This window comes from Sceloporus occidentalis, unplaced genomic scaffold (genome assembly GCF_023333645.1).
Source record: "Sceloporus occidentalis isolate IW3139 unplaced genomic scaffold, rSceOcc1.0.p SCAF_4, whole genome shotgun sequence".
NCBI classification, from domain to species: Eukaryota; Metazoa; Chordata; class Lepidosauria; order Squamata; family Phrynosomatidae; genus Sceloporus; species Sceloporus occidentalis.
The window spans coordinates 77104544-77120465 of NW_028316984.1; the positions used below are offsets into that span (position 1 = coordinate 77104544).

At 41.7% G+C, this 15922-nt stretch overlaps 1 protein-coding gene across 3 annotated transcripts in view; it reads right to left on the reverse strand.

The window, feature by feature from the left end:
- Window positions 1-10729, reverse strand: part of LOC149314012 (tensin-1-like) — a 184833-nt gene extending 174104 nt beyond the window's left edge. The window contains exon 1 of one of the 3 annotated variants that reach the window (XM_089520362.1): window positions 10531-10729. In XM_089520362.1, the coding sequence (XP_089376488.1) occupies window positions 10531-10674 (144 nt within the window). In that variant the 5' untranslated portion in view covers window positions 10675-10729. The remainder of the gene's footprint in view (window positions 1-10530) is intronic. The other 2 variants (XM_089520363.1, XM_089520364.1) reach the window with 2 other exon arrangements.
- Between the last annotated feature and the right edge of the window lie 5193 nt (window positions 10730-15922).

Sequence of the window (15922 nt, forward strand, 5' to 3'; positions counted from 1 at the left end):
GTAGCATAGCAGCTATTAATACTGCTCTGTTTCAACTAAGGGCATGTAACAGTACTTCTCACACTGAAGACACACAGGTTGAAGGATGTAGGATTCAGCATAAAGCTCATAAAGATTGTGTTGTGCCAGGCATGTTATAAAATTCACTAGGAGAACAGGAAAGGGGCTCTATGGACCATGACCAACCCAGGAAAAGGGCATTCTTATCCCATATCCTATGTCTTTCCAACTCAGGTGCCTTCCTCACATGTATAGGAGCCATCCTGCACCTCAATCACTTGTCAATAACTACAACTGGCACCCTATCCTCTGTGGGGTGATGGATCCTCTTACTTCAGGCAGGTTCCTGTACTCTTACAAGCTATCTTTTTAACAGTTTTAACACTTATACAAGTCATGAAGGTATTCCATCTTTAGAGAAGGTGCCAGAAGGGAAACTACACCAATGTTTGTCAAGTCACTGTCCAAGACAAAAGGGGCCTACTGGAGTGAGTGGGTAGCAGTCTTCCCTTTCAGGATCAGTTCATTGTTTCTTTAGGTCCACTCAGTCATGGTCACAATTGCCAATACCACACATTTCTTTGTTGCTTGAGAGTGGCAGATAGGGATTCCTCTGCCACACCTTCATAAGATCTGATTCTCTCTGGCCTCAGAACTCTGGGACTCTGAGGGGAGAGTAAAAAAGGTGACCCCTCTTCTCTCCCCTCATTCAGGTTCAGTGTGTGTGATGAATGTGATACCAGGGTGTATAAGTCACTCAGCTGGGGTGAGAGGGAAGTGTGAGTAAGGGAAAGTATGATGAGGGGATGATATAGAAAGGGCCAGCAGGGAAATGATATTTAGGTCCACTGGTATATATTTCTCATCAGGATTATCCAGCAACATGGGTTGCAAAGGTTGTCAGGGGAAGGAGTGCATCAAAATGACTGTCCATGATTGACGCCAGGCTGCTGGTCCATAAATTGCTCCTGTTCATTGACTCAAGTGTTTCTGGCAGCTTGGGGTTGCTCTCTCTGTTTTCCTGATGTAGGGTTGTATTCTGGATGACACTATGAAGTCTCCAGCAAATAAACTCACACTGATTCACCAGAGTAAGTCTCATCCTAGAACCCTGTGCTCCTGGCAAGCTTAGGCACAGCGACTGCATTCATGTCTACTGAGAAGTACATCCCTATATATTCAGTGGAGCCTATTTCCAGGTAAATGTGCATAAGCTTACAGTTTTCAACTTGATTTTTTTGCTTTTCTAGGCATCAGATATGAAATCTATCAAGCTGTTCACTATCAAATACCAAATACTGTTTCATGCTAGCCATCAAGTACTGTTCAGTATCAAATACTGATACAGTACTAATTTTTCAGATATTCTCAGATATCAAATAAAGATATACAATATGGATTCTTCATAAATAGGAACTAGTCAGATATTATGAAGAAATAGCTTCAAGGCCACAATTATACCAGGCAGATAGGAAATCTATTAAGGACAACTTCAGTTTAGCCATAACCAATACACATATGATATGTAGCATATATAAACTTGGTGTGTTCCTTTTAATGCTATTAACACTGGTTCTTGCCACATACCTTTCTTCAGATTTCAATCACTCTTTTAACAATCTCCTCTTTCTTAGCTCCCCCCCCCCCCAATACAACTATAGGAAAATGACTAAGACTACTCAGATGATTTAATACTCTAACAGCACCAGATCCTGTCTGATCTTAGAAGCTAAGCAGAATCAGTTCTGGTTAGTACTTGGATGGGAGACTATCAATGAATATCAGATACTGCAGGCTATATGTCAAAGGAAGGAACCGTCAAAACCACCTCTAAGGATGCCTTGCCTAAGAAGAGTTAGGTACACACAGAGTTAGGTATTCTCATGTTTCTTGGTGGTCCCTGAAAAGTACCCAAGATAATCTGATTTACCACATTAAAAAACATATGTTTATGGATTATCGGAAGCCACCACTGTCTTATCAATACAGCAAAGTCAGACGAGCAAACTAACACTGATAAATGGATATCTTTGGGATACAACAAGGTTCTTTGGGGCCACTTGGCCACAGGATAAACTGAGGTCTGGAAGCAGCCTACAAAACAAAGTGAGGAACACAACAGGACTGAAAGATTGCAAAGGCTTCCTACCTGGGTACCAGCTTTGGGGGCTCATAGTTTACCTAGATAACTCAAGCCAGAGTGCAGTGAAGGTTAGCAATGGTGTCCTTAGCTATTTATCTAATAGTATTGAAAATATATGGCAGACGTTTCTCAAATTCTGACTTTCTAAAACTATTTGCTGCACCACCACCACCCCAACCATGTCTCCATCAATTCACCAAGTGATCAAACAGAGTCCATAAGAAAATGTTTACTCTCCCCTTTGCATGTTGTGCCCTGCCCTGTCAGACACACATTCCTGCATTATCATCCTACTCAGGGCAGAGAAGAGGTTTTCATACTCCTAATTATTTGATCTGCCTTCCCACCCAAGGGCTCCCTTCAAGATTACTGTTCCCTGGCCAGCACACACATTCCAGGGGCTGTGTTTGCGTTCCCTCCTCTGTTTTGTTATTAGTTGAGTGGTTGTGGCTTCTTTATTTCTTTTTTGATTTCTAATGGAGAAATGCTACCATAAAAGGGCCTTCTCCTAGCCTTCAGGGCTGGCCCTGATCCACAAAGCGCAAGGAATGTTCTGCTTGGACCCACTTGTGAGTTACAAGCAGGGAGAGATTTTGGCTCAGGGAAGATATTATGTTTATACAGTATCTCCAGGCAATTGCATAGAGAAGACCAATATTTCAAAGCACCCTCTTGGGCTACTGTAGCAAACACCTGCATTAGAATGGAAAGGATATTCACACATTTTCTAGTCCATGATATAAAAATGTGTTGTCAATATATGAAGGTACTCTACCAAAAGATTCTACCATGTGCCACAAACTTCATCTTTTTTTTTCCTTTTTCTTTTCCTTTTCTTCTTTCTTTCTTTCTTTCCTTCTTTCTTTCTTTCTTTCTTTTCTTTTTTTTTCTTTTCCTTTTTTTGAACTCATGTGTGAATGAAAAGACCAGCACTCAAAAACATGGTATTTTGCACAAAATTTTCTGTGGGAGGTTTCACACACAAAATCATCTATGAAACTTATATGGAATAATCCAAAAATGTTTTTTTTTTTAATTGTTGAAATATATGCAAAAGATCTCTTAAACTCACGCAGTGAAGAAAAAAACTTTTCATTCTTGTGTGAGTGAAATAAAGATCTACACCTTCAATTGTTCCATCATTGCAGTTGCTTTTAACATGTATTGGTTTCTCCTACCTCCTCCCACTTTCCCCCTTTGTTCTCAGCTTACTTCAATTGCTGCAAACTGAGTTCAAAGTGCAAATGTAGTTTGCACACAATAGCTCAGCAAAAGGAGAAGAGGACTGTAATCTTGCTCTTCCACATATGCTCAGGCAAAAAGAAACATATCCCAGTTTTTATCTATGCATTCCACTCATACTTAAACTGACATTTGGACCTGAGAAAGATGAGGGGGAGGTAGAGTAGGAATCTAATTCATCTGAACTGATGTTCTTGTAATAATTATTGTTAGAAGCACAATATAGGCTGTTCATGAATGAACTACAAGCAGAGGCACAAGAAAAGCTTGGCATTTGTCTATGAGGGAATGTGTTATATGTAATGAATGCCTTCTAAGGGCTCAGTTCCCACTGCATTTTTCCAGTTTTAGATCGGAATATCACATCAACAAGGAACATCAGTTTGGAGGATCCCAGAAGTAAGCATTTGATTCTGTATATGTTGTATTTCTGCCTGTGCATTTGCACTGAAATGTCTGTTTTTAACTCTCTGTAGCCTCATAGCACTTGTTTTGTGTTTTGTTACATTTAGAGTTCAACAAATCCTTTATGGCACTTGAGGTTGGCACACAAATGTCACACACACCATATGGCAGTAGAAAACAGAATCTGCTGAGATGTTAGTGAAGGGTTCCAAGTGAGCACTGCTGAAATAAATTACCAAAGCAGAAATGAAGTGTTGCACTAGATGAGAATCCAAAGTACAATATGTTGCAAATATTCATCAACTTGTCCATTTAACCGCAACAAAAACCTGACAAGTAGTGAGCACTATTTTATGTATAGCAGAGGTGGAGAATCTTTCATTGTCTATTTTTTTAGGACAACAGCACCCATAACTGCTTTCTATCAGCCATATCTTGGGCTTCTGGGAACTCAGGTCCAAAACATCTGGAGGGCCAAAGGGTCTCTATCCCTGCTGTAAAGAAGAAAGTTCCCTGAGACATTCTTCCTGTATGTGAATCAAGTCACTATTACATCTTGAATCCCTAAGATTAAAGGGCTTGCAATCATCTTGGCCACACAACAAAGTCTAAAATACACTTGGACCTTGGTATCCGCTGGGGTTTGGATGTTCAAGGCCCATTATATATCAGCGTGTAATAAAATGGTGTTCCTTATATAAAATAGCAAAAATCAAGCTTTGTTTTTTGGATTTTTAAAAAATCATAGAATCATAGAGCTGGAAGAGACCACAAGGGCCATCCAGTCCAACCCCCTGCCATGCAGGAAATCTAAATCAAAGCATCCCCGACAGATGGCCATCCGGGCTCTGTTTAAAGACGTCTAAGGAAGGTGACTCCACTACACTCCAAGGGAGTTTGTTCCACTGTTGAACAGCCCTTCCTGTCAGGAAGTTCCTCCTAATGTTTAGGTGGAATCTCTTTTCCTGAAGCTTGCATCCATTGTTCCGGGTCCTGTTCTCTGGAGCAGCAGAAAAAAAGCTTGCTCCCTCCTCAATATGACATCCCTTCAAGTATTTAAACAGGGCTATCATATCAACTCTTAACCTTCTCTTCTCCAGGCTAAACACACCCAGCTCCCACAGGGCATGGTTTCCAGACCCTTCACCATTTTAGTTGCCCTCCTTTGGACTCGCTCCAGTTTCTCAACATCCTTTTTGAATTGTGGTGCCCAGAACTGGACACAATATTCCAGGTGGGGCCTGACTAAAGCAGAATATAGTGGCACTATTACTTCTCTTGATCTAGACACTATACTTTCATTGATGCAGCCTAAAATTACATTGGCCTTTTTAGCTGCTGCATCGCACTGTTGACTCATGTTCAATTTGTGGTCTACTTGGACTCCCAGATCCCTTTCACACATAGTTTCATTCAGCCAGGTGACACCCATTGTATATCTGTGCATTTCATTTTTCCGCCCTAAGTGCACTACCTTACATTTCTCCATGTTGAAATTCATTTTGTTAGCTTTGGCCCAGATTTCTAGTCTGTTCAGGTCATTTTGAATCTTGATCTTGTCCTCTGGGGTATTAGCTATTCCTCCTAATTTGGTGTCATCTGCAAATTTGATGAGTATGCCCCCAATTCTGTCATCCAAGTCATTGATAAAGATGTTTAATAACACTGGCTCCAGGACAGAGCCCTGTGGGACCCCACTGGTCACTTCTCTCCAGGATGAAAAGAAGCCATTGTTGAGCACCCTTTGGCTTTGGCCAGTCAACCAATTATAAATACCTTGTCTAGCCCACATTCCACTAGATTGTTTGCAAGAATGTCATGGGAAGCCTGTCAAAAGCCTTACTGAAATCAAGATATACTATATCCACAGCATTCCCTTCATCTAACAAGATGGTAATTTTATCAAAAAAGAGATTAGATTTGTCTGGCATGACTTCTTTCTTTCAAACCCATGTTGACTTTTTGTGATTATGGAATTGCCTTCTAGATGTTCTCAGACTCTCTGTTTAATGATCTGTTCCAGAATCTTTCCTGGTATTGATGTCAGACTAACTGGATGATAATTGTTTGGGTCCTCTTTTTTCCCCTTTTTGAAGATGGGGACAACATTTGCCCTCCTCCAGTCTGCTTGGACTTCTCCTGTTCTCCAGGAGTTCTCAAAGATTATTGCCAATGGCTCCAATATTAGATTAGCCAGCTCTTTTAATACTCTTGGATGTAAATCTCCTGGAGATTTATATTCATTTAGACTAACCAGGTATTCCTGTACTATCTCTTTACTTATTCTGTGCTGAGATTCCCTTATTCTGTCCTCTGCTCCATTATCCTCAGGTTGAGCGCCCTTTTCCTTTTTTGAGAAGACTGAAGCAAAGAAGGTGTTGGGTAATTCTGCCTTTTCTCTGTCCCCTGTTAGCATTTTGCTTTCTTCTCCACACAGTGGGCCTACCATTTCCTTCTTTTTTCCTTTTGCTGAGGACATACCCAAGAAAGCCCCTTTTGTTGTTCTTAACCTCTCTAGCAAGCCTGAGTTCATTCTGTGCTTTAGCTTTTCTGACTTTACCCCTACACGTGCTCACTATTTGTTTGAATTCCTCTTTGGTGATTTCCACATTTTTCCATTTCTTATACATGTTCCATTTAAAAGTTAGCCCAGTTGAAAGTTCTTTTGTCATCCATCTTGGTTTCTTGAGACATCTCCCATTTTTCTTCCTCACTGGAACTGATTGAAATTGTGCCTTCAGTATCTCCCCTTTGAGAAACTCCCATCCGTCTTGAACTCCCTTATCTTTTAGCATTCCTGACCATGGGATTACCGCCAGCATTTCTCTAAGTTTACTAAAATCAGCTCTCCTAAAGTCAGGAATGCATGTCTGACTATGCCTGGCTTCTCCTTTCCACTGTATAACAAACTCCAGAAGTGCATGATCATTCCCACCTAAGGATCCCACCACTTGCACTCCATTAACTAGGTCATCCCTGTTGGTTAGGATCAGATCCAAAATAGCTGATCCCCTTGTTGCCTCTTCTACCTTTTGGACAATGAAATTGTCTCCCAGGCAAGTGAGGAATTTGCTAGGCCTTGAGGATTTGGATGAGTTTTACTTCCAGCAAATATCAGGATAGTTGAAGTCACCCATCACGCCTACATCTCTCCTTTCTGAGTGTGTGGTCATCTCGTCTAGAAAGACATCATCCAATTCCTTCCTCAGTCTGACTTAGGGGTCTGTAGTAGACTCCCACAATAATATCCCTGTTGTTTCCCTCCCCTTTAATTTTTATCCAGATGATCTCCACCTGGTTTCCAGGATTGATGTCCTGGATCTCTTCACTGGTGTAAATGTCTCAGACATATAAGACTATTCCTCCTCCTTTCCTGTTTGGCCTGTTTCTCTTAAAAAGGTTATACCCCTCTATTTCTACACTCCAATCATGAGACTCATCCCACCAGGTTTCAGTGAGGCCTATTATATCATATTTGCTTTGTTCTGCTAGGAGTTCAAGTTCATCTTGCTTATTTCTCATGCTCTGTGCATTAGTGCAGAGACATCGATGACCATGTGTCCCTTTGACTTGCTGCCTGTGCGAGGGTTTTTTTACCTCCCACTTTTGGGTCCTTGCACTGTTTGTCTTGTTCCCTCTATGACAGTTTGACTATTTTCTCCAGCCTTTTGCCTTCCAGAATACTGTCTCCCTCCCCCACATAACTCAGTTTAAAGCCCTCCTGATCAAATTTTTGAGACTATTGGCAAAAACGTTTTTGCCAACTGGCGTGAGATGCAACCCATCCCTTGCCAGAAGTCCCTCCTCATGGAACATCAGACCATGATCCAAGAATTCAAATCATTCTTGGCAGCACCATCTGCAGAGCCAGTTATTCACCTCTGCTATTTTCCTCTCCCTTCTTGGACCATGCCCTTCAACTGGGAGAAGAGATGAGATGACAACCTGTGCATCCATCTCTTTCAACTTCCTACACAGAGCCTCATAGTCCCTTCTGATATTTGAAGGCTGTGCCTTGCAGTATCATTGGTTCCCACATGAACCAAAAGAAAGGGGTGGTGGTCAGCAGGCTTGACAAATCTTGTCAGCCTCTCTGTCACATCACGGATCTTTGCCCCAGGGAGACAGCACACCTCCCGAGACATCTTGTCAGGCCCACAAACCACTGGTTAAGGGTCTCTCAGCAAGGAGTCCCCCACGACCACCACACACCTCCTCCGAGGCTTAGCAGTGGTTGTTCTCTTTGGTGGTACTCCCAGGCTCCCCTGCTCTGTCCCTGAAGTCTGTCCATGCTGCTCTTCCTCATCATCCTTGATAATAGAGAGAGATTCAAAACTATTCTGTAGCTGCAACTTTGCAGAACTTTCCCTAGTTTACTTACTTCTGTGTGTGACCATCCTCCAACTATCTACTTCTGTTGTATGTGAAGAGACCTCCTCCTCCCCAGCAACTTCCTCTGTGTGTTTCCCGTTCAAGACCATCTGGTCCATTCTGGTCAGGAAAACCTCTTGCTCCTTATGATGCTGAAGTGTAGCTACCTGGTCCTCCAGCTGCTGTACTTTCTCTTCTAAGAGGGCTACCAACTTGCACTCAGTGCAGGTGAAGTTCCCCACATCTATAGGCAAGAAGACCAACATCCCACAAGTGTTGCAGGTGACTGCAGCAGGTCCTTCAGTGTCCATACTGAGAAGTCTTAAGGAGGCACTGAACAAGACTGTGGGCTTCCCCTGCTAAACACCAGTGTAAAGAACCCCTGTGGGCCTGGCCTTTGTCCCCAAGCTCTGTTAGCAAGTTCAGTCAACTGGGACTCTACTTATGTACAGAGCTCCTGGTTACTAGCTCCTTCCAGAGGCAAGTCTCTGACTCACTTCCTCTGAGCAAGTCCCCACAAACACAAGATGGTTGCATCTGTGGATGCAGAATCCATGGATACAATGGACCAACTTTACCTATCATAATGACACATACATTATTTATTTATTTTTAATCCCTGTGATTCTGGGATATCAAAGGAAACACCACAGTAAATTACCATTCCTCTTTACAATTATTCGTTTCTTTATAGTTATTTGTTCATTCCTCTGTGGGATGACCAAAAATGACATTTTTTTAAAAAAAAATCCCCTCAAAACTGCCCCCACAGCCTTTCTCCCTCAAACATAACAAGCACACAGTTATGACTAACTGTTAATTGTTACATGGGGAAAAGGGGTAACTTTGTTTTCCCTTCTTGCACTTTACAAAAATTTTGTTGTGCCCTCATTACCCTCCCATGGTAAGCCCTTCTCAGTTGATAAATATCTCTCAAACCCTCTTTGATTGTTAAAGTAAGGACTTTATCACATGTGGGGAAAATCAGGGGTTTAAACAGGGATTATCTAGTGATATTTGCATGATTGCAGTGGATATTTTCACACGCATCACAATTAAAGATGACCTATCCCAGGAATAACCAGAGAATAACCAGCAACAAATCATTCATGGGGAAATCCTGTGAATGATTTGTTGCTGGTTATTCCTGGGATAAGTAATCTTTAATCACAATAGTGTGTGAAAATCTTTACTGTGATCATGCAAATATTGCTGGATAATGCCTGTTTAAACCCCCAGTTTTCCCAGTGTAATAAAGTTGCAAGATTCAATTGCTAGCCCTGTTCATTTCTCTACACAGAAGTGGGCATGACATCTTGCCTTTTCCCTTAAGCAAAAAATGTCTTGGACAGCCCTACCCACATGCTCTCTCTTGAACATCACCACTATTTATCCTAGAGGTAAACCCTTCTGAGACTGTTCTCAATCCACTGGGGATCCCAAATGAAAAAAAGGATCACTGAGTTGGATGTCTTTCATTGGACTATTTACACAAAGGAACTCAAGATGGTCTCCCTCTAGAGCAATGCAATGCTTCTCAGGTTATCTCATGTTGGAGGGCCAGCAATTATTTTTTCCCAAAGTAACAGGTATTGGCACCATATTTGTGCCCAATAGGTACAATGGCTCTTTTTCTTTCTTGGAAACTTTTCAGGGAGCAGCAGCCAATGACTAGCACTTGTCTATGGACCATTTTGAATAGCAAGTGGTCCTAGGATATCCATGTGGATACACCTTCTGCCCTTATCCCCTGCAGCAATTAAGTGAGGAGATGTTCTAGCCTGTTACTGGGCAGTAAAGGGATGAGAGCTCAATTTGCTAATGACCTTTTCTAATCCATCTGTTTACTGTTTTTTTCTGGATTTGCCTATCTCAGTAACAGCCCCAGCAAATCCTCAAATCAAAGCCCCCCAGTAATCTGTATTTCACCAAAGCTCTCCAGTGTCTGCGGCACTTCTGATCGCTGGCCCAGCATGAAAGCTGCTGCGCACATGGAATCCATCAGCTTGTGGGCCAGACACAGAGCAGTGTTGATAGCACACCAGGCTCATTTTCCAGGAGTGGAAAAGTGAGATTATGCAGCAGGATAAGTGATGCAAAGATTGGCACATTGAGTCCAAATAAATATTTCAGTACACAAAGTGGCACTGGATATTTCAGAGAAGGGAATTAAGAAAACTAACACAAACATTCTGTCCCAGATTAGAGTGATTGTTTCAGAGAAGGCAGGAGCTGTCATTTCAGAAAGGGGTAAATTCAGAATGATTGCAAAAATCATGTGGTTTTACATCTCATCTAGCATAGTCCAATGGATTTTTCCCCCCAGTTACATGCACATTCTGATTTTGTTAATTAATGGACATGCTTACATTGGATGGTTTGCTGCATGGGAAGAGGGAGATAATGATGTCCTGGGAGAAAACTGGGAGAAGGAAGGAAGGAAGGATTTCTCTATTCATTCTGAAAAGAACATGACAGAATGTCACAGAAATTTCTGTACTCAAGGATGTCATGCTCTCAGAATACTATGAAAAACACACAACAACCGGACCCCACAATCCTGTTTCAGTTCATTTCTCCATAAATCCAGAAAAGCTGGCATTAAAACAGACTGTAACTCAACAGCAGCAGCAAGAACAACACATTTCTGTCTTTTATAGCTCTACCTGCATCTACACCAAAATGAAAACCTCCACATTATTTGGTTAACTACTTGCAGGAGACCAGGGAAAAAAAGGACTCAGGATTCTATCAGTTACAATGTAAAAATTCATAGTCAGTGCTAAATTCACCAATAGTAGTATGCAGATGGGAGACTGACCAGCTGTCTACTGCCTTATTTACCAATGCCCATCTCATTAGGGATGTATGGGAATCTCAGCAGGTAGTCAGCAGGTGTAAACACAATACGATCAGTGGGATGTCTGTGGCACCATTTTACTTTCCTTGTCAACATGCAATGCAATTCCATTCACTTTTATGCAAGACAAATGGAGCTTATCATCTAATAAGTAGCTCAAGCTAAGACTGCAGCCTTACTTTCTTGTTCTATCTGACTCAGACTGATTCCTGGACTAAAGATATGTCTATGTGTAAACTTCTCTTTGTTAGTCCCTTAATACAAAAGGGAAAGAGAGCCACTGTGATGTAGTGGTTTGAGTGCTATACTATGACTAGAGACTAGATTTTGAATCCCCAGTCCACCATGGAAACCCACTGGGTGACCTTGGGAAATTCACACCCTCTTGGCCACAGAGGAAGGCAAAGGCATGTGCACACACACAAATTTTGCTAAGAAAACCCTGTGACAGCTTGCTGCCATATGTAAACTTGAAGACACCCAACAATAACCAAAAGGAAAGCCAACTGAATAAGAAAACACCATATAGTCTGGGACTCGATCTTAGTACTCTCAGACATGTGGCCTAGAACTCAAATCTCAATCTTCAATCCTCCTAGTAATTTGGACTTCAAGTGCCAGAAGCCCCAGCCAGCATGGCCAATAGTGGAGTCCAAAACATCTGAACACTGACAACCACTGGCCTGGGGGAACCCTGTGTTAATATTGCCAGACAGGTTGCACTAGCCTTACTTTCATCCCCTTTCACCATACTGGAGAAAACAATGTGGCTGTTTGTGTGACTTGAAGTCAAATTATATAGCACTTGTCAGGGGAGGGATCCTTGTAACTGTGCTTTAATACCAAGTTTCATTTGTCCCAGACTTGACATACACGCCCCACACGTGCTCATAGGTTCTGTTTAATGTTTTTGCAGCAAAGAGAAACACCAAGCGTTCCAAAGCTGCAACTGTACCAACATAAAATCAGTCATTCTGACTCGAGCGCCCAGCACCACTACTCACCTCACACATTTCTAGCACCTTATAAAGCCCTGAAGGCACACTGGGGTGTGGGGACAGCAATGCAGAGCTGATGAAAAGCAGGGCTGCTTGTGGCTCCAAGCACATCCTCTGCCAAATGCTGTGCAGAGGCAGAGGACCATGGGGCTGAGAGATCATGGTGTTACTCATCTGGTTTGGAAGTGCAGACCATTCTCATCCATCAAGCTAGCTGTACCTCTTGCCCTCCTCTGCTCTGCGCCATTCCTGGAAAAGCCAATCTCAGCTGTGCTCCATTTGTTCTTAACTGCTGATTCCTTCCCTTATATAGATTTTTATTCCCTGTTTAGCGTTGGGAGGGGAAGAGGGGGGGGCGGCAAAGGAAACACTGCTCCTGAGGGTCACTGGATGATGCCATCACCTGACTGTTTGAAGTTGTTTAGCTGGGAAGCTTTGGGAGTGAACGCACAGCTGGAACAGGGCATGGCAAAGGCTGTTTGTTTGTTTCCCGAGAAGTGCTTCATGCAGAGCCTCAAACATGTGATTGTTGAGTGCAAGGGAAGTCTGGCCTCCATGTTTTCAAATTGGTACTGGCAACAGTGGAAGGAAAGACTATGAAAACAAGATTCTGGAAAGCTTGCCTTGCAGACTGATACTTAAAAAGGAACACAGACACATGGAAGTAGTTGCCATGCTGACTTTGAGGTGCTCTGCACTGTGAAAACACTTTCTTAGAACTGACATCCCACAGTCACTGGACTTTTGTTCCCTAGTCTGAAAATGCATTTTTGGGGACTCTCCTTGCTGAGGAGGAAGAGGTAATGATGGCTGGCAGATTCTGAAATTTGTAGTCTCCAAAAGTAACATTTTTTGGAGAAGATACAGGGAGAAAACCTGCAAAGTTTTCACAAAAATCACACCTCTTCAATCTGGAAGAAGCCCTTAAATTTTGATTAGGCTGCCAGATGGTCTCTTCTTACTTTTGTTTATGGTTACATTCACTGCATTGTGTCCCTCCCTTTCCCTCTCTCTCTTTGAGAGAGAGAGCGATTGTTCTACTCTCTCTGTTACTTTCCTGACTTGAGAAGGAGAGTTGAAAACCTGGGTTTTCCTCCCTTGTCTTTCTCTTTAGATTTGTCCCCTTCCTCATGAAGGAAGTGACAACTGAGGCGTGTAGGGCAGGTGCTACCCTATTTGGGTGCTGACTCAAGCTGGGTAAGTGAAATCTCAACAGGGCCAGACATATCCATAGGAGTGCCAAAGAATCAAACATTAGTCCAGCATTCTGTTCTGTTTCTCATAAGATGCCTACAGAAAATCTAAATAAGGGATATGGGAGAGCACATCCAATCACATGTGTGCACAAGTATGCATGTGTGTGTGTGCCTACAAACACACACACAAGCAGGGGCAGAGCTTTAAAAGGTTACTTCTTACACTACAGCTCTAAGAATACTCCAGCCAAGATGGTCTATTGAATACTGCCTGGAGCATTCTGGGAACTGAGATTAAAAGGAGGAGAAGGATTTTTCTATGCTCTGATTAAAGCAAGAAATCACTGCATGTTCCATACTAAGTGGTCATGTGGAGATGTGTCTGACTTATGGTCTGTATTATAAACCAAAATGCCATGGGTTGTTTTGTTTTGTAAATAAGGATTCCAGACAAAGCAGCTAAGTCCCATTGAATGCAGTTGATATTAAGTGTGTGGCTTAAGTATTTTAAGCTTATTTATTTCAATAGGACATGGATGTGCATTCCTCTGAATTGCTCCCTTTCTTCCTTAAATCACTTTTTACAACCACTTCCAAGAAGGGGATTTTTTGGGTAAATGTTTGGACAGAATCAGTGCATGGCCACTACCTCTGGTACTGTGATCCAAAAAAAGAAAGAGCAGGAGATTACTGGGGATTGCATGAGTGATGCAGTTCAAACAAGGGCTTGCATCAGGACAAAAATCGTATGCACCCCATATATCCTTGTTTGGTACTACTACTTCCCATATATTTACATTATCTGGCTACAATGAGTTGTCCAGTAATGGAGGGAGCTAAGTTCAGCTGTGGTACAGGTGGGAATTATGTGGACTGCCAGGGGCTTTTCATGGTAAACATAGTGCTATGATTCTACTTTAACTATCATAGCAATATATTTTGGAATTGTGTGATTTGTAGTTTGGTGAGGTGCTACAGTTCTCTGGCTGAAAATTCTAAATGGCCCTCCCTAAACAATAAATTCCAGGATTCCTTTGGTTGGAAGTATGATAGTAAAGGTGGAATTATATAAGTTGATTCTCCCCTGGCTGAAATGCTTGGGAGCGGAAGTGTTTTGAATTTTTGAATGTTTCTATTCGGTATTTGCATATACGTACCTAATGAGATATCTTGGAGATAGGTCCTAAGTCTAAACACGACATTCATTTAGGTTTCATATACAAATCATACACATAGCCTGAAGGTTAATTTATATAATAGTTTTAATAATTTTGGGCATGAAATAAAGGTTGTGTACAATGATCTATCAGAAAGCATAAATGTCACTATTTCAGCCACCAATGAACAAGGTTTTGGTTTTTGTAGTATTTTGGAATTCTGGACAAGAGAGACTCAATCTATAGCGCTATAAATGAGTACTGTAAAAGAGCACCTGATGTTGCTGGACATCTGACTCTGCAACCCTAGCCAGCATGGCCAATACTGATGAATGCAAGGAGATGTTGTTCATCTACATGTGAAGGGCTTCACCCCTGGTCTAATGTACATAAAGTGTCGATCTGAAATATCACAGGAGCAATCATTTTTATTGTCCATTGCTTAATACACAGATGTTAACTTTTTGGTATACATTATGGAAAACCAACCATTGCCCAAAAGTGCTCAGAATTTCTAGTCTGTCCATAATAATAAGCTGGCCTAATTGTCCTATGCAAAAATTCTGGTGAGCCATTCATGAGGTGGTTTACCACAGATAAAGATCCTAGTTAGTTTCATCCCATTGCCAAACCCATCAAAGCAACATATGAAGGAACTCTGACTTGCTCTATAGACAAAGCAACCAAAGAAGCGCACTTCAGTGAACCATAGATCACATGTCCTGTGGCAAGAAAATTCTTCTTGTAGCAAAAGTGGTGACATGCAGTTATACAAAAAAGGTGAGGCAGAAAAACACATTTTCCTGCCCTCCAGCCACTTCTCAGACACATTGTTCCCTTCACATGAAAAAGTAGCTCTGTATTTTCCATTCATCCCAGCTATCCTCTTCTTCTTCTTTATTCTTTAAAACTCCTGCTTTGTTAAGGTGGGGAGATTTTCCAAATCCATCTTAACTTCTCTTCATCTGCAGCCATTCACCTCCTCCCAATCTATTCTTCCATTTTATAAATCATAATCCATCCAGGTATCAATGGCTATGCTGTCCAGACATAAGGGTCTAGCTATGGGGGGATTTCTCCCATGAAATTACTAGCCTTGTAGCAACTTAAAACTTCCACTGAGCATTTAGAAATACAACTGAGGCACCCAGAAAAGTGAGCAGGCAAATATACCAGGGGAATGCAAACAAGAACAAATATAAGAACACTAGGTGTGAATGATTTTCAGTGTCTCGTTCTCTACAATGTTCAAAATTTGAGGAATAAAGGCAGATTTCATTATTGGGGTGGGATAGAATTCTTACAACACTCAGCATACTTCTGGAATGTTCTAAATATTATGTAGTTACAGCTTCCTGTTTTAAAAGAGAGAAAGGTTTTCTAAGAAACTCAGGGAAATAATTAGCAGAACCATGATGAGTACACATTCATGTCAGTGGGTGTGTTAAAGAGCAACATGATGGAATCCAACTGGTTATAACTGTTGTCTCTAGACAGAAGTCCTTGCTTTTGCCTCAGTCAGAACTCAGTGACATCCAAGAGAATAGCCT